We start from the raw sequence: 22,506 nt of genomic DNA, 5'->3' as shown, positions 1-22,506 counted from the left end.
TCTGCCCCGTATTTCAGAGCTCTTAATTCCTACAACCATGCGTCAAGGCTCCGCCGATGCCAACGCCGATGCGGCGTTGGCCAGGATGGGCTACAAGAGTGAATTGCCGCGCAACTTGAGTATGCTGAGTATCCTCGGACTGTATGTGATCACCGGAGGGTACTCTGAATATGTTTCTCTGCGATCAATACCAACTAACACGATTTCTCAGCTCCTTCGCCATCATGGCCGCCCCTTTTGGGCTCAGTACCACCCTGTACATCACGCTCACCGACGGCCAATGCGTTAGCATCATCTGGGGCTGGGTCCTCGTCACCTTAATCTCCATCGGTATCGCCGCCTCCCTCGCCGAAATCTGCGCCGTGTACCCGACCGCCGGAGGTGTCTACTACTGGAGCGCCATGCTGTCGACGAAGGAATGGGCCCCGATGATGTCGTTCGTGGATGGCTGGTTGACACTGGTGGGAAACTGGACGGTCACCCTGAGCATCACCTTCTCCGGGGGACAGCTGATTCTGAGTGCCATCTCGCTGTGGAAGGAAGATTTCGTGGCCAATGCCTGGCAGACGATCCTCATGTTTTGGGCGGTGATTTGGTTCTGTGCGATGGTCAATATCTTCTTCTCCCGATGGCTGGATATTATCAATAAAGTGTGCATCTTTTGGACAGCGGCGAGTGTGGTCATCATCTTGGTTACGCTTCTGACCATGGCGGACCATCGCAACGACGGTGCGTATGTCTTTGGTCATTATGATGCATCGCAGAGCGGATGGTAGGCGTTCTCCCCCCCTTTTTTGTTGGCTCTGGACTTTGGAAGTCATCCTGACGACTTCACAGGCCATCGGGATGGGCTTTCTTCGTCGGCCTCCTTCAGGCTGCCTATACCCTCACGGGGTACGGCATGGTAGCCGCCATGTGCGAAGAGGTGCAGAACCCACACCGCGAGGTCCCCAAAGCGATTGTCCTCTCCGTCGTCGCCGCCGGCATCACCGGCGTCGTCTACCTCGTCCCCATCCTCTTCGTTCTGCCCGACGTCAAGACCCTCCTCAACGTCGCCAGCGGCCAACCCATCGGCCTGGTCTTCAAAACCGTCACGGGATCGGCCGGAGGGGGCTTCGGTCTTCTCTTCCTGATTCTAGGCATCCTCATGTTCGCCGGAATCGGAGCCCTCACGGCCGCCAGTCGATGCACCTACGCCTTCGCCCGCGACGGAGCCATCCCCGGATTCCGCATCTGGCGCAAGGTCAACGACCGCCTCGACGTGCCGGTCTACGCCATCCTCCTCTCCACCGTGGTCGACTGCCTGCTGGGTCTGATCTACTTTGGGTCCACGGCCGCCTTCAACTCCTTCACCGGCGTCGCCACCATCTGCCTCTCCACCTCCTACGGGGTCCCCATCCTCATCAGCGTGATTCGCGGCCGCCAGGCCGTCAAAGAATCTACCTTTTCGCTGGGTCGCTTCGGTTACGCTATCAATATCGTCACCGTCTGCTGGATCGTTCTGGCCGTGGTCCTCTTCTGTATGCCCGTTTCGTTGCCGGTCGATGCGTCGAGTATGAATTATGCGAGCGTGGTCTTTGCTGGCTTTGCGGCGATTAGCATCACTTGGTATGTTGTGTATGCCAGGAAACATTTCACGGGCCCGCCTGTCACGGGCGACGATATGGCCGACGTCATTCCGGGGAAGGCTGTTGATGCCGAAAATATCTATCCCGATGATGCTGCTGCTGCTATGGGTGAGAAGAAGTGATTGGAATTATGCTTCTTCACCCCTTGTTTTCATTTTTCATATTTTTTTTTTCTTTTAAATTACGATCGATGAAATGATCATGTATAGTTCGGTTTTTTATAGTCTTTCACATGTATATTTGAGATGACTCTTATGTCGATGGAAAATACTCCCGGAAATCAATCAATCAATATATAATCAACCAACAAAAAAACCATAAGAATATCTCAATAGGAACAATGGTACATCCATCGAGAATGTAAAAAGTATGACAGTCAATAAAAATTCAATCGATCGAATCGAAGATATATGGTCTGATCGATAAGTATCCGCCTTGGGGTAACAATCACAGTCATTGCATGCCCCAGGCACAAGGTGTCAAACGACCTCCGAGAGCCGCGGTTACTTTTCCAGCCAGTCAAAGGTCGACGGTCACCACCGAATCTACTGCTCATTACGGAGGAACTACTGGACCTAACCAAACGACCGACTTACTTTACTCTCCCTCCCCCTCCCCTCCTGACAACAGGTCCTCTCCCAAAAGAACAAGCAGAAAAAAAAAAAGGGGGAACACGATCACAATTCCGGCATTCCTCAATTAATTGACCAACCTCGCTCAATTCGCCTTCTTTCTGGTTTTGTGGCTGGCCGGAAATCCGGGGAAAGCTTGTCGACCTTCGAGGCTCAACCACCTCCCAAGTTGAACTACTTCTTCTTCTTCTTCTTCTGTTCTTGTGTGTTGGTTGGTTTTTGTATTGTACTTTTCGGGACCCAATTCGGTGCGTGAAAAAGGGTTGTCTAATTATATATATATTTCCTTTCTTTTTTTTTTTTTTTTTTTTTCTTTCTTCGTGACGTTCGTTTGTTTTGGAAAGTTTAGTTGGGGGGAGAAAACGGGGGCTTTTTATCTATCGTTATCCATGACGGTGCTTATCTGGGGTCTGATTCTTTTGCTCTGATGAAGCGAGGACTAGTACGTACATCGGCCTTTGCACCATGTCGGACTCTGTGGGTATGTTTCCTTTTCCTGTTTATTTTCTGGGGAATTTGAACTTTTGGTTTATGGATGACATTGATATTGATGTTTGTTTGTACTGGTACAGATCGAGTCTTCGTCCACGCCCTCAACACCGTGAAACGCATCCCCCGAACCGGTACCGCCCGGCCACCCGCGTCCGAGCGATTGAAGCTCTATGGCTTGTATAAACAAAGCATGGGTATGGATTTACCCTTCTTCCACCTCGGACAGGGGATTATACTGACGGAGAGGGGAAATCAGAGGGTGACGTGGAGGGGGTGATGGATCGACCGGTCGGGAATACGGCGGATGTGTATGCGGAGTGTGAGAAGTGGTATGTCTTTCCCCCCCCTTTCTTTTCTTTTCTTTTTTCTTTTGTTTTTGGTCGCAAATCCCGGGGGCCGGAACATAATACTGAATCAAATGGCTAGGGATGCATGGTTCGCGCAACGGGGGTTATCCCGCACCGAGGCGAAACGTCGATATATCTCGACGCTGATCGAGACGATGCATCGCTATGCTTCGCAGACGCCGGAGGCTAGGGAGTTGGTTTCGGAACTTGAGTTCGTCTGGGATCAGGTTAAGATCAATACTTCCGCGTCGTCGGCGTCCAGTGGTAGTCCTGTGCAGGCGGTTGCGCCGCCGTTGTCGCACTCGCAGCCGAGCTATGCCAGTATCGGAGGTCGCTTGGCTCGTTCCGACTATGAGCATTTGATTGCTACGGCGCGCGGGGATTCGCGGTTACGAGTGCTTAGTCCTGTTAGTCAACCCGAGGAGGTGTTTCAGCGGCGGCGCGGGTCCCATGGGGATCGTGTGCAGGATGAGGAAGAGGAGGAAGAGGAGGAGGAGGAGTATGCGGAGGCACAGGATACTCTTGACGAAGATGATAATGATCATGACAATGATGATGGCTCTTATAACAATGCCACTGAGGATGGGAGTGAACAGGACGCGGATGAGGCCGTACTACGCGGTCGTGGGCGGACTGGCCCCAAGAAACCCCCGGATGTCGATAGTCGGCGATGGCGGCGGCGAGTCGAGCAGGCCTTGACGAAAATGACCGCTGAGATTGCCGCGGTCCGGGAGCAGATGGAAGCCCGCGCGGTGGCTCATCGGCGGCGGAATACGGTCTGGGCGTGGCTGAAATGGCTCGTCTGGGTCACGCTTCGCCAGGTCATTTGGGACCTGGCGATCCTGGGGATGATGTTGATCTGGATGCGGCTGCGCGGGGACCGCCGCCTGGAGAGTAAGCTCAAGGTCGGATGGGCGGAGGTGAAGACGCGGCTGTCGAAGTTGAAAGGGCTTCGACGGGTGTCCAAGGTACATAAATGCCCTTAGTGGGTGGCTGTCGTTCGTTTGCTTTCTCTTCGAGTACATATTCTTTCATATATCCTGCTTAGATTCCCTTGTCTTTCGTTGTTTATTTTCCTTTGTCATGCCATGTCAAGGTCAGGAGGTTGGATTGGTGTTGGTTAGAGTCAAGGCTTCACTGTATTCTAGCATAGAAGTCGCGTTGCAATTGCCACAGAACTCAAGTCCTTCAAATACCCATTTCGAAGATGTAGACACGACACCTCTATACCGAGAAACCAGGACACTCAATTCCTATGCTAATATGTACACATACAAACAGTCCACAAACCAGACCCGACCAGACCAGACATAAAACAAAACCTAATACTGAGGACCAGGGAACTGAGCATAAATCTGCTTGGGACGCAGATGAACCGGGGTCTGGCCCTCGGGAGCACCGGGGATCGTCTTCTTGAGGCCCTGCAATGAATCCATTAGCCAAAACCACCGGCCACATAGAACCGAGATTCAACACGGGGAGAGACCAACCAGCTTGTCAAAGACACACTTGTTCAGCTCCATCTCGGGCTTCCGGCATTCCCACAGATTATGGTTGTTGTTCTCCAGACACTCCCAGTGCGCGGTGAACTGTTTCAGGCAGTGGGTGTTGATATCTTTGATACTGCATGCAATTAGCAACCGACCCTCTCTCTCTCTCTCTCTCCCTCTCTCTCATCACACCACCACCTCCGCCTCCCCCGGAGACCTGCAAACAGAACGCGCACAGAAGGAAGAAACATACACGGAAGCAGCACATCTCGTCACCTTCCGGCCCTCCTTCAGACACTCGAACTCCCCCCTTCCGTTGGCCTCCTGCTTGCACTTCATGTAGTCATCATTGAAGGCCTTGCACCTGTCGCCGATAAAGTACGCCGCACTGGTCAGGGGTGCCGAGGTCGCGCCGACTTCCTGGACACTGGGAATGTCCGCCGGCATGGGCGTGGTGTCCACCAGGACCTGTTGGTTGAACCTATCATGGAAACCGCATTAGCGTCTCGTTCGAATTGTACACGGAAACGACCGGTAGCGGTAGTCAATTGGGGCCGTTGTAGAAAAGAAAAAGACATACTGAGGTTCTCGGGCCGCCATTTTGTCTAGTCGTAAGCGTGAATTGGGGGAATTGGGAGACCGTATAGAGAGGAGGGCCTTGATGGACGAGTCCGGGTGATGCTGGAGTTTGGAGGTCGGTTTTTGCTTGTCTGTCATTGGTCCGTTGGGGTAAGTTATGTAATATATCTGCCTGAGGTGTCTGATCCCGCATCCGAGGCGGTCATACTTTCCCATGCCTTAGGCAGGAGAACCATGTTGCTTGCTGTAGCTGTCTCACGTGACACGGCGAAAAACAAACCAGCTCCCGAGACAAGTTGAACGAGTGAATTGAATGCAGTCGTCAGTTTCAATTGCAGTGGTTCTGCACCCCGACTCTTTACGAAGTTGCTGCTTTGCTGCAGCGTGCGGTTCTGAGATATTGGACCGACACTGAGTTTGCATTCGCGCTGGACGGTGACAATCTGCGATTCTCTATCGACCGACTTTCCTGTTTGAAGAGTAAGACGCTTGGTGCGGAGCTTTGGTTTTTTTTTTATTTATTTTTATTTTTTTTCTCTATTTTATTTACTTTTGAGTGTTGATATTGGACACGCCACCTTTCGTCGAACTATTCGCTTGACATTTTCCTGACTCGCACTCCGCTACATACCGTAATGTCTCTCTTTGGAAATCAGACTCAGACCCAGCCGTCCGGCGGACTGTTTGGGTCTTCGACGACCGCGAATAAGCCCAGCCCCTTTGGCGGCGCTGCCACTGGCGGAGGCCTTTTCGGTTCGAATACTCCCGGAACCGGAACTCAGCAGAGTAGCGGCGGTCTCTTTGGACAGACACAGAACCAGGGCGCGACAGGAGGTGCTACTGGCGGTGGTGGTCTGTTCGGATCATCGACGGCGCCATCGCAGCCTCAGCAGACCGGTGGTCTCTTCGGCAACACTACGACACAGAACCAGCCGCAGACGGGCGGACTTTTCGGGAATACTGCCACCCAGCAGAAGCCCGCTGGTGGACTCTTTGGGGGATTGGGCCAGTCGACACAGCAACAGCAGCCGCAGCAACAGTCGGGCGGTGGGTTGTTCGGGGGTGCGTTGGGTCAGCAGAAGCCCCAGGGCAGTCTGTTTGGAGGTACACTGGGACAGACGACACAGCAGCAACAAGCGCCGCAACAGGGCGGTGGTCTTTTCGGAGGAGGATTGGGTCAGACACAACAGCAACCGCAGCAGCAGCAGAGTTTATTTGGAGGCACCCTACTAGGAGGTCAACAGCCGCAGGGCCAGCCGCAGCAACAACAACAGCCTCAATTGGGCCAGTCTGTGCAACAGCCGGGGTCGAGCCTTTGGTCGCCTGGTCGCGCCGTCACTGGAGGTTAGTTTTATTTTTACTTGGTTTATTGTGGGAGATGCATTGCGCTGACGCTCGTAGTACACCGGACTGTTCCGACACAGATCGCGATCGTCAAGGATAAGTGGGACACTGCCAGCCGCAATTCTCCGTTTCGAGCATACTTGTACAACCATGTCGGTGAAGAGGCGGCACCTTTCTACCAACCCGGCCCGGATGACGACGAATCGAAATGGGAGGAAGCTTTGCGCAAGCGGCCCGCACCTGGCTATGTGCCTGTGATTGTGAGGGGCTTCTTCGAGCTGGGCAAGAGAGCTCAGAGACAAAAGGATTTCCTTACGATGATGCAAACCCGCCTCCACGAGATCAACAACTGTCTCACTGAATTGCTCTCTCGTCACGACCTTAAGATCTCCGTCAGGATAGCCGACTGCCGGCGGAAGCACCTTGTCCTGAGCAAGCGGTGTCTAGCGCTTGCGGCCAAGACCCAGGTCCTACGCAACCGGGGCTACGCGATGGACGACGCCGAGGAGGAGCTGAAGAAGAAACTCGCCCTGCTGGAACGCTCCGTCTTCGACCCCTCCTTGAATGGACGTGAAGAAGAGATCTGGGCCCGAATGCTGGCGATCCGGGAACACTCGAAACGCCTGCAGCTGGAGATGGAGAAGGCCGGTCCGGGTGCCGCTGCCCAGGCGGATGACGAATTGGATGAACAGACTATGAAGACTGCTAAGAAGGTGAGCACCAAACCTCCCAATCACTTCTTATCTGATCCCTACTAACAACATGTAGATTTTGGATGACTATCATACCCAGATCAAGCACCTGCAGAAGGAACTGGAGTCCGTGAGGAAAGACTTTGATGAGGCGGAGAAGCTCCAAGGCCGGGTCGATCACTAGCCTTGTGGTCGCTACGCTATGATTGATCTTGACACTCGGGGGGAATACATGGCTTAGGTTGAATGTCCGGGAGCAAGGAGTTATAGGAGCTGGTAATCTTGCAATTGTGATCCGATTCGGAACCCCCTTAGATAAGAAGAAAAGAAAAACCCAAAAAACCAACACTTTGTCATTTCCCCATCTTCATTCTATACTTTCCGCAATGATAACCCGAATGTACAATAATAATACATCTCTGCCGTTGGCTAGGCAGGAGCAAACAGACAAAGTGACGCCGTCTAATGAATCCCCGTCATACCGTAGACCGTACGAATTATGGATCGCTTAAAGGAACTTCTTGACGAAATCGATAGCGAAGGGAGCTAGGTGCACTTGTTAGCTTCGTCGAATTCTCTCCAGCAACACGACAAGAAGACCGAAAGAGAGAAAACCAAACTCACAGAGATACAGAAGGATTCCACCGGTAATGGCAGAGCGGATGGTCTGCTGAGCCTCCTCCTCACCAGCCTGTCCCATAGCATCAGCATTTACATTCAACCTATGATCATTATAACATCAAACAAAAACCAAAGGATCCATACTCTAATCTGCTCCTTCGAGAGCGTTTCCTGACCTAAACCACAGACACAGTATTAGCCCAACCATCCCAGAAACTCCCAAATAAATAAAAAAAAAGAAAACCCCTAGGAAATAAAACATACCGGGAGCGAACATCTTGTACTTTTCTGTTTTTTTTAAAAAAAAAAGTAATTAATTAGGGAATCGGTAAGTTGAAGACAAATGATAATGACGGCAAGTTGGGTACGCTAAAAAGTGATGATGAATGAATATGATGAGTTAAAAGAGGCTCCGATTCTGCCCAACGCACGGACCATCACGCGGAGGCGGAATTTCTGCGGTCAACTCTTCTTTACTTACTTAACCTTTCTAAGTCCCGTCGTCACTACAGTTTCTTGTCTGAAGCGCGAGTTTGGATTTTTAATTATTTATTTTCCCTTTTTCTTTTTCTTTCCATCTTGCTTCTCTTTTCCTTTCTTTCTTGATTACATTTCTTCGTATCGATGGTATTTACCGAGAGAAAGTGAAAAAGGAAGGAAAGAAAGTAACCAATCAGTATCTCAAGAAGATATCAATCTATCTTGTTTCTTTCCCGTCGCAATAGCAACGGAAGCGAGCGCCTTGCGCGATCGACCTATCCTGCTTTCTACAAAACATACCCACGCCCCCCTACACACCCACACAAAACTGAGCCAACATGTCCGCCAGTCCTGAGATTAAGCCGGTCGAGGAAGACCCCGTTCAAGCGCCTACACCCGGCGCCGGTGATGACGAATCTCAGGGCGTGGAGGAAACACCCGCTGCCGACGTGGATGCCGACGAGGACGCAGAAGAAGAGAAGGATAACGGGTCCGATGACGAGTCGATTCTGTCGGAGGTAGACGAGGCGCAGTTCGAGGACTTTGATCCGGAGAATGTGGACGTCGAGGACCGGCCGCAGTTGGCGATTGATGAGGATAATCTGAAGCTGATTGGACGGCATAAGCGGAAGAGGACTGAGGATGGGGAGCGGTCGACACGCAAGAGGGAGGGGCGCAGGGAGAAGAAGAGTCGGAGGATGAGGGATTTGGAGGAGGCTGGTGATGATGATGGTGAGGGCAAGGCGAAGAAGAGGGAGAGGAAGAGGAGGGAGCCGACCCCTGAGGATGATGAGACGTTGGATCCTGCTACTCGTATGTTTTCTTTCTTTTCCCTTGCTTTGGGCTCGGGGGTAATGGCTGTTGGGGACTAACTGGAGCAGGTCGTCGTCGGGCTTTGGATCGTGCTATGGATGAGGCGCTCAAGAAGCCTACTAAGAGGCGTTTTCGCAAGGCAGATGGGATTGTATGTTTTATGCTTGATGTCATTTTCTGGGTTTACTGTGTGTGGCTGGGTGCTAATTGATATTGCTAGGATCTGGAACAAATGGCCGATGCCGAGATTGAGGATATGCGCAAGCGCATGACCCATGCTGCTCAGATGGATGCTATCAGTCGTCGGGAGGGCAAGCCCGCTATGCATAAGTTGAAGATGCTGCCCGAGGTGGTCTCTCTACTTAATCGCAACCAATATGTCAACAGCTTGGTTGACCCTGAAATCAACCTGCTTGAGGCGGTCAAGTTCTTCCTGGAGCCTTTGGATGACGGCTCGCTGCCGGCCTACAATATCCAGCGTGATTTGATGACCTCGCTGGCTAAGCTTCCGATCAACAAGGAAGCGCTTGTTGCGAGTGGAATCGGCAAGGTGATTGTGTTCTACACCCGGAGCAAACGTCCCGAAGCCGGTATCAAACGTATGGCTGAGCGTCTGCTTGCTGAATGGACGCGCCCGATCCTCCAGCGCAGCGATGATTACTCCAAGCGAGTCTACCAGGAAGCGGAATTCGATCCTCGGTTTGTCTCCCCACATCCCCCAAATTTGGTGGACCTGTATCAGAAACTAACTCTAGGTTGTATAGAAAAGTCCAGCGTACTACGCAATCGGCTCAGGCCACTGCGGCGGAAGCTCGCGCTCGCGAACTGCTTCCTCCTCGTCTGGCGAACCGTGCCCGCGCCGAGATCACACATACCAGCTATACTGTCGTTCCTCGTCCGACGATGGTGCAGGAGAGCAAGTTCGCACGGCCACTGGGTGCCAGTGGAGAGGATCGATTCCGAAAGATGCGTGCCCGACAGATTGCGGCGTCGAAGGGATCGCGTCGATAGGGTTGCTTTCATTTTCGTCGATATTCTTGTTGCCACATGGTTGCTCCTATTTTCTCTGTTTTATTTTTCTTCTCTCTTTTTTTTTTTTTTTTTTTTTTTTTTTTTTTTTTTTTTTTCTTCTCGTCTTGCCGATCACATTTTCTTATGTTTTTTTATCCGATTGTATCGCAAAGTGTTACCTACGGTTCGGGTGCCGGCGTCATGGGATTGATATTAAAATCATAGTCCATAACTAGTTAGTCTAGAACACACACAATACTTACATAAAATGAAGGAGAATAATTCCCGGAAGACCATACCGAAGTCGGTAGGGGTAACCTGCCAATCATGCCATCCGGAAAGCCACAAAATTACCCGCAACGGCTGACTCAGACTCTTCTCGCGCGAGAAGTCTGGCGTCATGTGCACGTAAAGAGTTTAGTTCGCTGCACCAGCCATGCCTTCCGAGCTTTGCCCGGCAGACCCCGAACACCTAAATTGCTTTTCATCGGTACGTCACGGCCTTTGCTCAATCGCCGACTCTGTTCGTTTTCGTGCGCTTCTCTATTTAAATCCTCGCCGCCGTTGCGCCATAGCTGCTTCTCTTCAATTTCCATTCCGATTTTCTAGATCGTCTTCTATTTTCTTCGATTGACGATATATCAACGATACTATACATATATTAATTGTTTGATATTAATACATCTCCCACAAACTACAAACACAACACACAACAAAATGAAGCTCCTCACCAAGGAAGAAGAAGATGCTCACTACAGGTAAGACCACACCACCCACCACCCCATATATCCAACCCCAATTATACAACTCTCCCCTACCCAATCTCCCAAACAACCAACTAACCAAAATGTAAAAAAAACAGAGCAGTCCTAAAAGGCGGTTCAATCGGTACCGTCCTCGGTTTAATAGGCGGTTACGCCGGAGTCATGGCCGCGTCCCGCCGCTACCACACAATCCGGAACCTCACACTCCCTATGAAAGCCTTCCTGGTGACCTCCTCCGGAACCTTCGTGGGCATCATCGCGGCCGACAACTCATCCCGGAACTTCGAAGCCGAGCGCAACGCCGACCAGCAATGGTACCAGAACCGCGAGCAGCGATTGCGGGAGGAGTCGCTGCAGGGGATGAGTTTCATGGAGCGGTCGTTGGCGTGGGCCCGGAAGGAGAAATATACGATTGTCACGGCGACGTGGGTGGCGTCGATGATTGGGAGTTTTGTCCTTGTGGGACGTAACCCGTATCTCAGTGGACAGCAGAAGATTGTCCAGGCGCGTGTGTATGCCCAGGGATTGACGCTGGCGGTGTTGGTGGCTTCTGCGGCGTTTGAGATTAGTGATCAGAAGAAGGGGAAGGGGATTTTGAAGAAGAAGTTGGAGGAGCAGGAGGCTGCGGGTAAGGGTCAGGTTATTGCGGAAGAGCCTGTCAGGCAGCATCAGCAACAGAATGAGGGCGAGGGCGATTTGTGGAAGGATATGGTTGCTGCTGAGGAGGAGAGGTTGAAGAAGAAACATCAGAGTGTTTGGGAACATCCGGAGTTGCATAAGGAGGGTCAGCAGCAGCAGCAGCACGCTAAGGAGGTTAAGGAGGTCAAGGAGGAGAAGAAGGAGCAGCAGTGATCCGTTGTGGTTGGCTCTTCTTGGCTTTGTGTCTTTGGTTGAAGCGTTTGGGGGATCTTCATTGTTTTGCGGGGACTGAAAAGTCTTTTTTGTTTTGGGTTTATAGATTCTTTTGTGATTCTCTTTTTCGTCTGGGCGGCGCAGGGCGTTGATTGTTGATTGTTTCTCTGCTGGGTGGCTCACATGGTGCTGCAGCGGCTGTGTGTACACTGGTTGTACTGTATTCTATGAATCTCCTCTACAATTGATGCCTCGTCATGTCTTGTTCACTATGTGAGCTCCTGGAATGTCAAATAATCCTCTTGTGTTCTTCAATCTGTCATGTGCATACCGGTGCACTGACATCTTCCGTTAACAAACACCATATGGTTTCTCATGTTCGCAGTGCATATTAAGTACATCCCCATGAACACCGTACCTGGACGCCATACTCCGTAGGCAAAGATCCTGCGATTGCTAGACATCAATCTTTTCATTCCGAGCGCGTGACCCGCGGCCCAAGTACGAAGACGCCTCGAGTCTGTTGAGCTCATCCTCTTCCTTATCCAGCTTGCGGTGCGTGATCCAAAACAGGTTTCCCCCGATAAACGAAAGAACAGCGACGAAACCATAGTTCCACACGAGAAGAGGGTCAGTGGATAGAGGAGTTAGTCCTTGTTGAACGGCAGATGAAATGGCATTCATGAAGAGGTAGATAGATTGTACTATCGGTTAGATCTAGATTAGTAGATGCAGGAAACAATTGAATAAGCGGCAGATACTATATAGTACATACCTAAGCTCTTCATATTCTTCGGCGCCTTGGTGAATGCATACTCGTATCCAGTAATCAAGGTAAAGATCTCTGAAAAAGCGATCAATATGTACGGCACAGCTTGTACCCAGACATTGATAGGCGCAGGAGTCTTGCAGCTCTTTTCGCCCGGATACTTGCCACATCTGCCCGTTTTATAGATATAGTGCTGTATCACGGTGGCAGATACCATGGATATCGCCGCGAGCATGTAGCCCGCGTACATTCGCTTCAGAGGGGTAAACCGGACGCCCAGTCGCTGGATCCCAGGATAGATAAACTGGTCCATGAGAGGTATGAAAATGATTAGAGACAGCGGATTTAGGTTCATGATGATATCATTTGGGACGCCGTTAAGCTCCATGGTGGCTGCTTGGGAGGTGAGGTTGTTGGTCATTTGTCCATAGGCCAGCCCTAAGCTTGGTTAGACAGATATATTTGGAAACCCTGGGGCCGCGATTCGTACAGTAGAGTGGGTACCAGAGGAAGACGGCGCATGCCTTGATGGCTCTGCGTACCTCGCCCACCCATTTGTCGTCAAATGTCATCCACACTGGCTTCCTCTGTACTTTGCTCGGCTTTACGTTCTCCCAGAAGTCGCTCGCTCGACAGTTCTGGACACTGTTTGCAAAGTATCAGCTAAGCTGGTTAGTGGGAAGTGAAGAGTTGGACTAACAATCGGATGGGATTCCAAGACCACCTCCCCTTGAGCGCGAATACCCAAAGCTTGAACGCCTTCCCTACCACTGACCCAGTTGGGGGAGTAACCTCATAATTCTTGCGGCAGATGTAGAGCACGAGTGGGCAGATGGCGAACATGATGGTGGGAAGGACGAATGAGAGCCAAAATCCAACATATTTCTCCGCGTACACCATGACAATCTGTCCAAGCAAGGAGCCAACGTTGATCATGAAGTAGAAATACAGGAAGATCCGGGTGATTGTCTGAGCCGGGTCCACAATGACACGTTCTCCGGTCTTTGGGAGTATCTTGATATAGTGTCGGGTTTCTTTGTGCTGTTCTGCGATTAGAGGGGCAATGTTTGATCTATTAATTTGTTATTCAAGGAATTAACAGTCGGAAGAGAAGCAACTATACTTGAAACCTCCCACACCAATTCCAAAGAGTACCAGACCGACTATGAAGCAACCTAACGCACCACTGGGATGCGCAATCACCTGGGGAAGAGATGCGATGATCAAGACAATATGTCCAACCATGGCAAAGGCGATGGCAACTTGGATGGTCTTCAAGCGGCCCCAGAACTCGTCGGCCACCCAGGCACCGACAATAGGCGTCACGTAACACCAGAAAACATTGACTTCAATTGTCAGAGTATTTCTTCCGCAAATAAGGGGCTTTGTGATTGGGAAGCTTACGAGTAGTTAGGCCTGTGGAGACTCTCTGGCCCATGCCTAGAGCTCCTGACTGTCCTGCATGGCCGGCACCAGTGCTCGAGTTTTGCGGGAGAGGCTGCTGGATAAAGTTGACAACTGGGGAATGTCATTCTCATATCTCGTGCGAATGAAAAGGTTACATACAAACAGCAGTGGTTCCATAGTAGGAGAACCGTTCGCACAGCTCAACAAAGGCGATGGTATATGCAGTCCATCGAACGCTTCCAGCGACGCGACGGAGAGACTCCAGTTCTTCTCCTGTGGGGGTTGCGCAGCTATCATGATCCAGAGAGGGGGCCGCCGACATCACGGTAGTCTCTTGCTCTAGGAGAGGAGCTTTAAGTGTCTCATGTGCCCGCATACCAGGTTTTCCGCAGCTAGTGGGGTCACTCATAGTTGTGACAGGATCTGGAACGGATGGACACTACTAATCAGAAGATGAGGACGCTCCAGGAAGGTATAATAACATGGGATGATAGACAACTTACCAAGCGAGAGGCTCAAGAGTCGGAGAGGGGAAGTTTTGGGCGAACGAGGGATAGAACACAATAAAGAGAGAAGATAAAGAGAGGAGACAGAGGAATGGGTCAAGTGCCTGGGGGAGATGGCAGCCAGTCTCGTGCTTGCCCTGATTAAACTTTTATATAGAAATTCACTCTCGCCAGACGCGCATCTTGAATCTCATTGGAGAAAAAAAAAATCCAATTCCAGGGCTCGGCCAATATTCTCTACGAATGGTCTTGGATGGGACAGAATACTAGTGCCTGTTACCACTTTTGTGTTATACCTGAAGTTGGTATACGATGTGGTCTATCATCCGATATAGCTGTGGCCATTGAGAATACTAGATACCAGGACTACCCGTGACCTGACGGTTGGGTGCATTCTTTTTTTTTTTTTTTTTTTTTTTAAAGGTAACGAACTTTGGTGAACGGGAAGCCAGACCCGTTTACGCGCTGATACTCTGGTTAACGATGAATTATGCTCAGTCCAAAGTTTCTCCGCACGCTGAGAGATGTTTGTGGCCGAGTAACGATACAAATGGACAGGTTCCTCCGAATATCCCTATTCCTAGAGTGAAAGAAAAGCCTTTGAAAGTCTTGTAAAAGTTCTTATCTAGTCATCTTGTGCCGATCGATAAATTAACACCACAAGTTTTAGCCTCGACAGAGACATTGTTTATTTGTGGCATTGCAAGGGAGTGTATGGGCCAGCATCTTTGGTTTCTAGGTGACACGGTGAGAAAAGCGGTCAATCATGGGGTAGATCTTGATTTGAGACTATATCAGTGAATGCTCCTACTCAACCTGACCTGTGGACTGATCACCTGCGTGGGATTAGCCAAATCCATCCCGAACTGTCGTGGAAAATGATTCTAGATATATAAGACATTTCCAAGAGACAGAACACAGGTATTCCATTACAACAGAGAATATGCCACGCACCTGAGTTTGTTACATCGGATGATACAATAAGCTTAGTACCCATTAGACTTGAAGACCCTTGTTGACAATTATCTGCCGAGCTACCAATACGTTTATGAGGAAGTCTTATTATACGCTTTGAAATCACTGTAATTATTTGGAATGACATAAATGGACAATTGTTTAGGGAGGAGGCACAAGAAACACTCGAGGGGGCCAATTGAAACTCCATCATACATACTACGATTGCACTAAAGCACACCTTGTAGGCCATCAAACTTATCATATCAAAAACGGGAACAATCTTCACAAAGGGCAAGCCAAGGTTACCTATAAGAGGCTAGCGTATTGACAAAATTGTCCGATTGGATGGTTAAGCATTAGGGTACTAGTATTTACTATACGATGAATAGCATAAGATACGTATGTATCAGCAGTACACCGCGGAAGAAATGTCAACGAAGGAAACCTAGCGGAGCTAAGAAAACATGTCTGGCAACAAGGTTGCTCTCATTGATGTCCCCAGTTATTTCGGAGGTACCCTAGTGGTGGCTTGCCTTGTATTTATCTTTGTCCTCCCGCTCTTCTTTCCATAGATATCTGTGCTGTAGCGCGTCACATGCCAATTCTATGCTTAAAGCCAGACTTAATAGGAGCCGACTCTTTATATGGTCTCATATGTGAACGTAGTATTGAGGTTACTAGGTGATTTTTCAAATGGAAACTGAATATGACCACACGTCTCTAGTCCAGTAAACTTCTCAGTTGAAGAGACAGAACACAGTATCTTGGCTTCACGACGTTCTTTGAAATTTCCGGGTGCCCTATATATGGTTAGCCTGAGTAAGCATGGCACTATAGCCCATATGAAAAAGAAAACAAAAGTCTTGAGTAGCATGCTGGTCATATCAGTCATTATTCATTCAGTGAGCCAACTATTTACATTCATCTCACGCAGTAACTCTCATTCGTGTAGGCAAATGATAGGAAAGTTACAGACGGAGCTAACCAACGTACTTATATAGTAGTAGATACGAGAAAGCATCAGTAAATCCAGGTCGTCACGGTTAATGAGTCCCGCCAGGTTGGGCAGGTGTAGGCGTTGAGCCAATAGCCGGTGATGTAGCCGCCTTGCACGCGCGGTTCTTCGGACTCCTTAAGGCGGTAGCACCCATATAATAAGGAGGAAGTTCCACAGAGTTATTCTGGTCTCCAATTCCCGTTGTCATCAGGTCATTGATCAAACATTCGCGGAGAAAACCGTGTCGGATATAATAACTGCAACAGCCGCAATCTGGAAACACAGTCAGCTGATTTGCTAACGCTCATTTGGGGCAAATTACATACTAGTGATTGATCGACGTGCGCAGTTATAATGATATCCAGGACTGGTCGATAGCCATGCTTAGAACTAGGAAAGCGCTTCATCAAGGCCAGTTTCTCGTTGTGCTGTATACTCTCGCGCACTTCTGCTACCTTCCTATCACCATCCACAATATCATATAATGCTAAGACATTCCCACGGCTCTGGACCTCTAGGGAGAGCTCCTTATCCTCCTTACGCTTGGATTCGAAGGCCGCTGCATTATCGAACGTGATGGTGAAATTCCCCCAACCAGACATACCAGACGTTCGCCGCGGACTGATAGTGGCTATTTTCGCACTACTACTCCCCGGCAGCGAGATCGACCAGGAGTTCCTAAAGGATTTTCGGTAGATCTCGAATAAAGGGAGCCCCGAGGCATCTCTAAATTCCCGGCAAGGGCGATCGTTGAATTTCCGACCGGAGGCTGTGAATAGGACTATACCGTCATCATCTTGGATACTATAACCAATGGCAGATTTCGGGTCCCCCTGGGGTCGAAAGGTGAGGAGGGCTTTAGCTTCGGTGATATATTCTCTTCGAAGAGCGATCGGGCGCTCGGGAGCTTTCAGAACTCTGCGAATCCGGGGAGAGCATCCGGTAGCCAACGGAGCTTGCAGGGGTGGTAGGACGTAGGTGGTGGACATTGTGCTGCTGGCCGTTGGAGGGGGGGGAATTGGACTGCCCTGCGTTATGAGGTGCTGCGATTGCGGGGAAAGCAGCTTTGTTTATAATCAAGCGGAGAGTTCCAGGTTAGATGTGATAAGCCCATTTAAGTCACTCGCGCGCACAGCCCGGCGCCTCCCGATGACTTCATAGGTGGTAGAAAGGGATTCCCCATCAAGTTTGGAAGGGGCCCACCAATCAGAGCATCCATGGTCTGACCTACTTTCCAGGTACTAAGAATACCGGCCCAGACAAGTGGTCTGGAATGCGATACATGACTTGCCAAGACCTTTCGGTTGTGATATGGCCTCCTACTAAAGATGATAGATTCGGAGTTACGCCTCAATTTGACACAGTGCAGAAATACTTGCAGGATAAGCTTACACGGTTTCCAATCAGGCTACTTGACTCATAAGCGCTGTGTCACTTTGACCTATCAGTATATATATATGTATGTATGTAAGGGCTTGGAACCTACCTCAAAGCGGAATGATTGCTGGTTCTCAAGAGATGGCGGTGTCATTTTAGAACGGCAGTGCAAACCATACATACTCGCAGCCTCCCATGCCCAGCCCAGCCACAAAACCCCGTGACCGATCCATTGCCCTGACCCACTCGGGACTAGTCCTAAACCCAAACCAACGTGTGTTCCCGGATTAGCGGGTGGTTTTGCCTTCCTTTTTGTCGATCTTGGGCCCTTTTGTTTTTCTTCTTCAGACAAAATTTTCTTTGGATGCTTCTACCACAGACAACCCATTAGGATGATAAACATGGATTTATACAAGACAGCAGAAAGCCAGAAATAGAAGCGGAGAGGCTGAGGGAAGCCAAGACGCTTGCAACAATGCTAACGCGAAAACAGTTGGAATGTCTCAAATTGCAATCCATCGTTTGACCCTTTGACTTGTTCCCAAATTCCCCTCCATGGAGATCCGAGTGGGGGCGACTGTCTCTCTCTTTTTTTAAGCCTTTTTTAATCTATTTTTCTTCTAGCTCTTCCATGTTAACTAACCAACCACCCACTCATCTCTTATGTCATAACGATTGGCTGTGTTTTCTCACTACCTAAGGCATCCAACCCTTCACTGCCTGTGTAGTCAGCTGTTCGCTAGTGCTAGTGCTAGTGCTAGGAGCAGTCAGTCCTACTACGACTTGAGTAGGTATCAACGCCCAGTTCTGCTGCTTGACTTGTCCCTATCTCCACTTCATGTCACTTCATCCCTGAAGTCCATCGGTATGAAAATATGGCGGCAATGTGTGTCTCGCCCCATGCGGGTACTCCTATACCTTATAGCACTCGTGCTCCTGCTGTGCATAGTTCTCCCTTACGACCACCCTATCCGACTATCGGTTCGCTTCAATGTTAAAGCTTTTGGTACCGCCTTCACTTCTTACCTGGGAGGCCGCTGGTGGTTCTCGGAACGGTCTACTTTTCCGGTGGTGCTATCGGACGATGTTGCTGTGTTGATGAAATCTGGATTTGGGACAAAGGATCGCATCGCTGCTTGGTTAGAAGCTCACGAGCAGGATAGATTCAACAACCTCCTCCTTGTTGGTGATTTCGCCACACCTTCAGGACAGCTTTTTAGCTACAATGGCCGGCGCCTACCAGTTTTTGACCTTGTGGCTTGGATGTTGGAAAAAGGATACTTGTCTGCAGAACTAACGCATCCACGACTGATGAAACATTCTAACTTAAGCGCCGCTATCTCCAACGGGGACACGGAAATCGCAAAGGAACTATCGAAGTCATTCGGGTGGGAGCTGGACGCTCTAAAGGTACCTAGCCCCGATGGTTAGAGAAACTTTCGTTCCGTGTTGCTGTGGCTTGCATCAATGTGGTACCTCGTTAATTGACCTGGGAGGCTGACATGCAGTAGTTTATCTCTGGCCTCGAATTATGCTATAACCAGATGCCAGATAAAAAGTGGTACATTATGGCAGACGACGATACGTATCTCATGCAGCCCGCCCTCAAGCTGCTACTAGAACATCTTGATCCTGAAGTACCCTTTTATGTTGGCAACGCGGTAGGTGACTACAAAGGTCGTTTTGCACATGGGGGATCCTCCGTGGTCCTATCCCAAGCCACAATGCGTTTGCTTTTCTCGCACCACGATGTAGTTACCTCGGCCCATCTGGAATCCCTCGAAGAAACGTGGGGCGATAAACTTCTCGCGACAACTTTGCTCAAATTAGGTATCTATCTCGACGAACGATACGTCATCTTTTTCAATGGGGGCCCACCTCGAGCCATAAGAGTTACCGAGGACCGTTTGTGCGCGCCGATCCTCTCTTTCCACAGTTTAACCCCGTCAGAAATGATCAACGTCGGTCGGAGGTTCCAGCATACAGATGAAGTTCTTCTTTGGATCGACTTGTGGGATATCTACGGTGGCCCTTCTCTCGACTCGCCGATCCTCGAGTCAGGCCGGAAGAACTGGGACCACGTTGGAGGCTTGGATGAGTCAACCATGACTGTCAATGACGTCCCAACAGCACAGAAGTGTATTCAGATTTGCCACAACTACGCAAAGTCGTGTCTGGCTTGGACCTGGGAGTCCGAGAAGCGGCTCTGCCATATCAGCAACTGGATGGTACCAGGAGAACGGGCTGAAGGCAAAACCTCGGGAATTAACGTGCCACGCGCGAAAAGTCTGGTTAACATGTGTCGGCCGTGACCGTGATAGACTCGGCTGTCCATGCATGAACTCTCAAAATCGCTCATGATCAAACCGCAAGGCTTCCGCAATAGCAAATGCCGGAATGGTCACTATTAGGTCACAGAAAACCCCATGGCAGTCGACGGGATATTATACTCGACTGCACTGGATCTATCAAGCTGCCAAAGGATGTTTCAGTGGGCGGTGACCAGGTCAAGACAATCGATATAAGCGGGTAGTGACTGTCATACTGCATGAGGTATAACCTAAGTCTACCTATTCATACGATCTGGTCAATCCGTCTCCGTACCATTTGGCAACAAGGGTGAACGGAGGAGTGACTTCGGCCTAGGGCTTATCGGTTGCACCCAGCTGACCTCTTTTTCTTTGCTTTTCTTTCTTTCTTTCTTTCTTTCTTTTTTTTTATTTCTTTTTTATTTTTTTTTAGACGACGTCCTTATAGATGCATCATTCTTTGTGTACATTACCCTCATCCATCGCTGTATATACTTCAGATACTTCTTGCTTTGCTTCAGAGTCTAGACTCAAGCTGATTAGACTATGGAACGTCAATAGAGCCTCAGCATAGCTTACACCACCTTCTCGTCATGATGCCAAGAATCATAATCGTTAGAAGTTACTTCGCAGGCGTCTTGCGAAAACCATATCCGACAATTTACCCCCTTGCATGACTACTGACTATGGTTCATGCCGAGGGCCACGTAGGAAATGGTCGTAACCAGCCGGGCTGTCCATATTTAATTGGTTATGGTAGCAGGCTGCACCACATTCGGGTCCCTTGGCACATACACTAAGCTGTCGATCACCCCCAACAGACCCTGATGGAATCGCGATCAACTTGTCCGGGCACGGGCACTGAACTCAGAGTCGCGTCATTGTTCTCATCGCCTACAGGGAAATAGTGCAGGTTTCTCGTTAACTACATAGACCTTTCCAAGCCCTAAGCGGTTGGACACACTAACATCAATAACCGAGAATCCGATTGATATGAACGGTGGTTGTCTGAATAACTATGACCTGCAGTATTTGAGGCTGGCAGACCACTAATTTACAGAGTTTTGTGTTGGAACGGGATAAAAGGTCGTATTTCACCTCATGGCAGTACCCACTTCTCCAAAGAATTCTTGTACCCCGACCCACTCATGATGTCGAAGATCGATCAAATGCTTTTTCGGGTAATTCATGCTCTCCACAGAGACGATCTTGTCCTAACACGTTATGGCTCTCCCTTCAGGGCCCACTTCCGCGTTGTAGTATGGGGCCACCATTAAGATACCCTTTGTATTGCATAGTTGGCTTTGTTGTCGCTAAGTGTGTATCTGAGAGGGAGGGTGACTGAATGCAGGCGCATAATATATTCTGAATTAGTACTAGGAAATAATTAACTTCTATATTCTACGGAAATTCCTGCGACACCAGCCAGTGACCGAACCAAAATGATACCATTTATTTTGCTAAAGGGAAAGCATTGGTAACATGGAGCAACTGAAAGGCGCCCTCGTATCAAGGAATAAGACTATGTAGGTCAAGGCCTTGAATAAGATCATTCAACGTCCCAAGGAGGGTTTCAAAGGACGAGTTAGCACAACTGTGACAGTAGGTGCGATAACCGGAAGACGGCAAGGTCCACTGTGGCACCGTGAATGACTGTATCTTCTGCACTAAGGCTTTGTGATTCAAACCTGGAAATGGTGCTTTAGGTCTCGGCAAAAGTAGGTCGACTGACCGCATCTCCTTTGTAAGTGCTCCATACATGATTGAGCTGCACTCAAAGCAACAACCTCGAGTACCGCTTAGGAGTGCCTCGCGTCTGTCATAAAGGAGTGTGACCAGGTTATTAATGGCCTCCTCTCTGAATTTATTCATTGCTTCTGTGATCACGTTAGAGATATAACACCTTGACGATCTGTCTACCCTTACCCATAACTCTAACAGGGATTGGGAATCCCAGACCGTTAATCCACCTGTCACCCCAAGACATAACAGTCGACGTTGATTCTTTGAACTGATCTGGCAGTTGGAAAGCCCAAGAGACCCATAACCACCGAAATAGATCCTCGGAATATGTTTTGGGAATCTTTTCCTCCAGAGCGTCGATCCATATAGTTGACCAAATATACACAGCTTCCTTGCAGTCATAGTAGTCAGCTAGGACCGCGACATTGGCAAGCATTGCAAGAGTTAGCTTTCGTGGGACTTGGTATTGTTGGCCATGAATAGCACGAAGGAGAATCAAAAGTGCTTCGAGATCCCAGCCTTCTGCAGTAATCTCGACTGTGCCTTTTTGCAGATACGTAACACTCTCCTTCCATCCACCGGTAAGTATTTTCTTGAAAACGGGGGACGCAAGAATTAGATGCTTTGCGGAGACTTGGATGCTGAAATAATTCTCATCCAGGGGTTCTTGGACAGGCTCTTGGACAGGCTCTTGGA

The 22,506-nt window shown here is 49.6% G+C and overlaps 10 protein-coding genes across 10 annotated transcripts in view; 5 read left to right on the top strand and 5 right to left on the bottom strand.

The window, feature by feature from the left end:
- Positions 1 to 37: 37 nt before the first annotated feature.
- Positions 38 to 4,085, top strand: BDV38DRAFT_275801 (putative GABA permease; the record flags this gene model as incomplete). The annotated part of the gene is made up of 7 exons (XM_032058087.1): positions 38 to 141; positions 212 to 772; positions 838 to 1,672; positions 1,838 to 1,841; positions 2,833 to 2,946; positions 3,009 to 3,081; positions 3,179 to 4,085. The coding sequence occupies 7 exons, from the start codon at positions 38 to 40 to the stop codon at positions 4,083 to 4,085; spliced, it is 2,598 nt and encodes an 865-aa protein (XP_031907713.1).
- A 218-nt stretch (positions 4,086 to 4,303) lies between these two features.
- BDV38DRAFT_263909 (coiled-coil-helix-coiled-coil-helix domain-containing protein) lies at positions 4,304 to 5,264 on the bottom strand. Its single transcript, XM_032056236.1, has 4 exons — positions 5,170 to 5,264; positions 4,843 to 5,070; positions 4,590 to 4,722; positions 4,304 to 4,520 (listed from the first exon to the last, which is right to left on the bottom strand). The coding sequence occupies exons 1-4, from the start codon at positions 5,187 to 5,189 to the stop codon at positions 4,422 to 4,424; spliced, it is 480 nt and encodes a 159-aa protein (XP_031907712.1). The 5' UTR covers positions 5,190 to 5,264; the 3' UTR covers positions 4,304 to 4,421.
- Positions 5,265 to 5,688: 424 nt separating this feature from the next.
- Positions 5,689 to 7,472, top strand: BDV38DRAFT_263904 (putative nucleoporin). Its single transcript, XM_032056235.1, has 3 exons — positions 5,689 to 6,512; positions 6,570 to 7,225; positions 7,281 to 7,472. Exons 1-3 carry the CDS (start codon positions 5,804 to 5,806, stop codon positions 7,386 to 7,388), a joined length of 1,473 nt encoding a protein of 490 aa, XP_031907711.1. The 5' UTR covers positions 5,689 to 5,803; the 3' UTR covers positions 7,389 to 7,472.
- A 240-nt stretch (positions 7,473 to 7,712) lies between these two features.
- Positions 7,713 to 8,102, bottom strand: BDV38DRAFT_288519 (uncharacterized protein; the record flags this gene model as incomplete). Its single annotated transcript, XM_032061053.1, has 4 exons — positions 7,713 to 7,750; positions 7,829 to 7,895; positions 7,970 to 8,001; positions 8,090 to 8,102. The coding sequence occupies 4 exons, from the start codon at positions 8,100 to 8,102 to the stop codon at positions 7,713 to 7,715; spliced, it is 150 nt and encodes a 49-aa protein (XP_031907710.1).
- A 263-nt stretch (positions 8,103 to 8,365) lies between these two features.
- BDV38DRAFT_263898 (transcription factor SPN1) lies at positions 8,366 to 10,213 on the top strand. The gene is made up of 4 exons (XM_032056234.1): positions 8,366 to 9,118; positions 9,187 to 9,269; positions 9,339 to 9,817; positions 9,883 to 10,213. Exons 1-4 carry the CDS (start codon positions 8,644 to 8,646, stop codon positions 10,127 to 10,129), a joined length of 1,284 nt encoding a protein of 427 aa, XP_031907709.1. The 5' UTR covers positions 8,366 to 8,643; the 3' UTR covers positions 10,130 to 10,213.
- A 633-nt stretch (positions 10,214 to 10,846) lies between these two features.
- BDV38DRAFT_288517 (HIG1 domain-containing protein) lies at positions 10,847 to 11,745 on the top strand (the record flags this gene model as incomplete). The annotated part of the gene is made up of 2 exons (XM_032061052.1): positions 10,847 to 10,887; positions 10,992 to 11,745. 2 exons carry the CDS (start codon positions 10,847 to 10,849, stop codon positions 11,743 to 11,745), a joined length of 795 nt encoding a protein of 264 aa, XP_031907708.1.
- A 456-nt stretch (positions 11,746 to 12,201) lies between these two features.
- On the bottom strand, positions 12,202 to 14,330 carry BDV38DRAFT_288516 (putative MFS peptide transporter; the record flags this gene model as incomplete). Its single annotated transcript, XM_032061051.1, has 7 exons — positions 12,202 to 12,449; positions 12,521 to 12,952; positions 13,005 to 13,159; positions 13,215 to 13,586; positions 13,638 to 13,860; positions 13,919 to 14,032; positions 14,081 to 14,330. 7 exons carry the CDS (start codon positions 14,328 to 14,330, stop codon positions 12,202 to 12,204), a joined length of 1,794 nt encoding a protein of 597 aa, XP_031907707.1.
- A 2,270-nt stretch (positions 14,331 to 16,600) lies between these two features.
- BDV38DRAFT_288515 (tubby C-terminal-like domain-containing protein) lies at positions 16,601 to 17,370 on the bottom strand (the record flags this gene model as incomplete). The annotated part of the gene is made up of 2 exons (XM_032061050.1): positions 16,601 to 16,654; positions 16,708 to 17,370. 2 exons carry the CDS (start codon positions 17,368 to 17,370, stop codon positions 16,601 to 16,603), a joined length of 717 nt encoding a protein of 238 aa, XP_031907706.1.
- Positions 17,371 to 18,076: 706 nt separating this feature from the next.
- On the top strand, positions 18,077 to 20,411 carry BDV38DRAFT_14756 (uncharacterized protein). The gene is made up of 2 exons (XM_032051567.1): positions 18,077 to 19,168; positions 19,270 to 20,411. The coding sequence occupies exons 1-2, from the start codon at positions 18,626 to 18,628 to the stop codon at positions 20,068 to 20,070; spliced, it is 1,344 nt and encodes a 447-aa protein (XP_031907705.1). The 5' UTR covers positions 18,077 to 18,625; the 3' UTR covers positions 20,071 to 20,411.
- Positions 20,412 to 21,576: 1,165 nt separating this feature from the next.
- The window catches only part of BDV38DRAFT_288513 (BTB/POZ domain-containing protein), a gene marked incomplete at both ends in the record, with an annotated part of 1,960 nt that continues 1,030 nt past the window's right edge, over positions 21,577 to 22,506 (bottom strand). Inside the window, 2 exons of the mRNA XM_032061049.1 lie at positions 21,577 to 21,944; positions 21,994 to 22,500. Of these exons, the coding sequence (XP_031907704.1) occupies positions 21,577 to 21,944; positions 21,994 to 22,500 (875 nt within the window). The remainder of the gene's footprint in view (positions 21,945 to 21,993; positions 22,501 to 22,506) is intronic.

The sequence above is a fragment of the Aspergillus pseudotamarii genome, assembly GCF_009193445.1.
Source record: "Aspergillus pseudotamarii strain CBS 117625 unplaced genomic scaffold BDV38scaffold_103, whole genome shotgun sequence".
NCBI classification, from domain to species: Eukaryota; Fungi; Ascomycota; class Eurotiomycetes; order Eurotiales; family Aspergillaceae; genus Aspergillus; species Aspergillus pseudotamarii.
The sequence above is the reverse complement of the archived record's forward strand: the minus strand, read 5'-3'. Positions and strand labels throughout refer to the sequence as shown.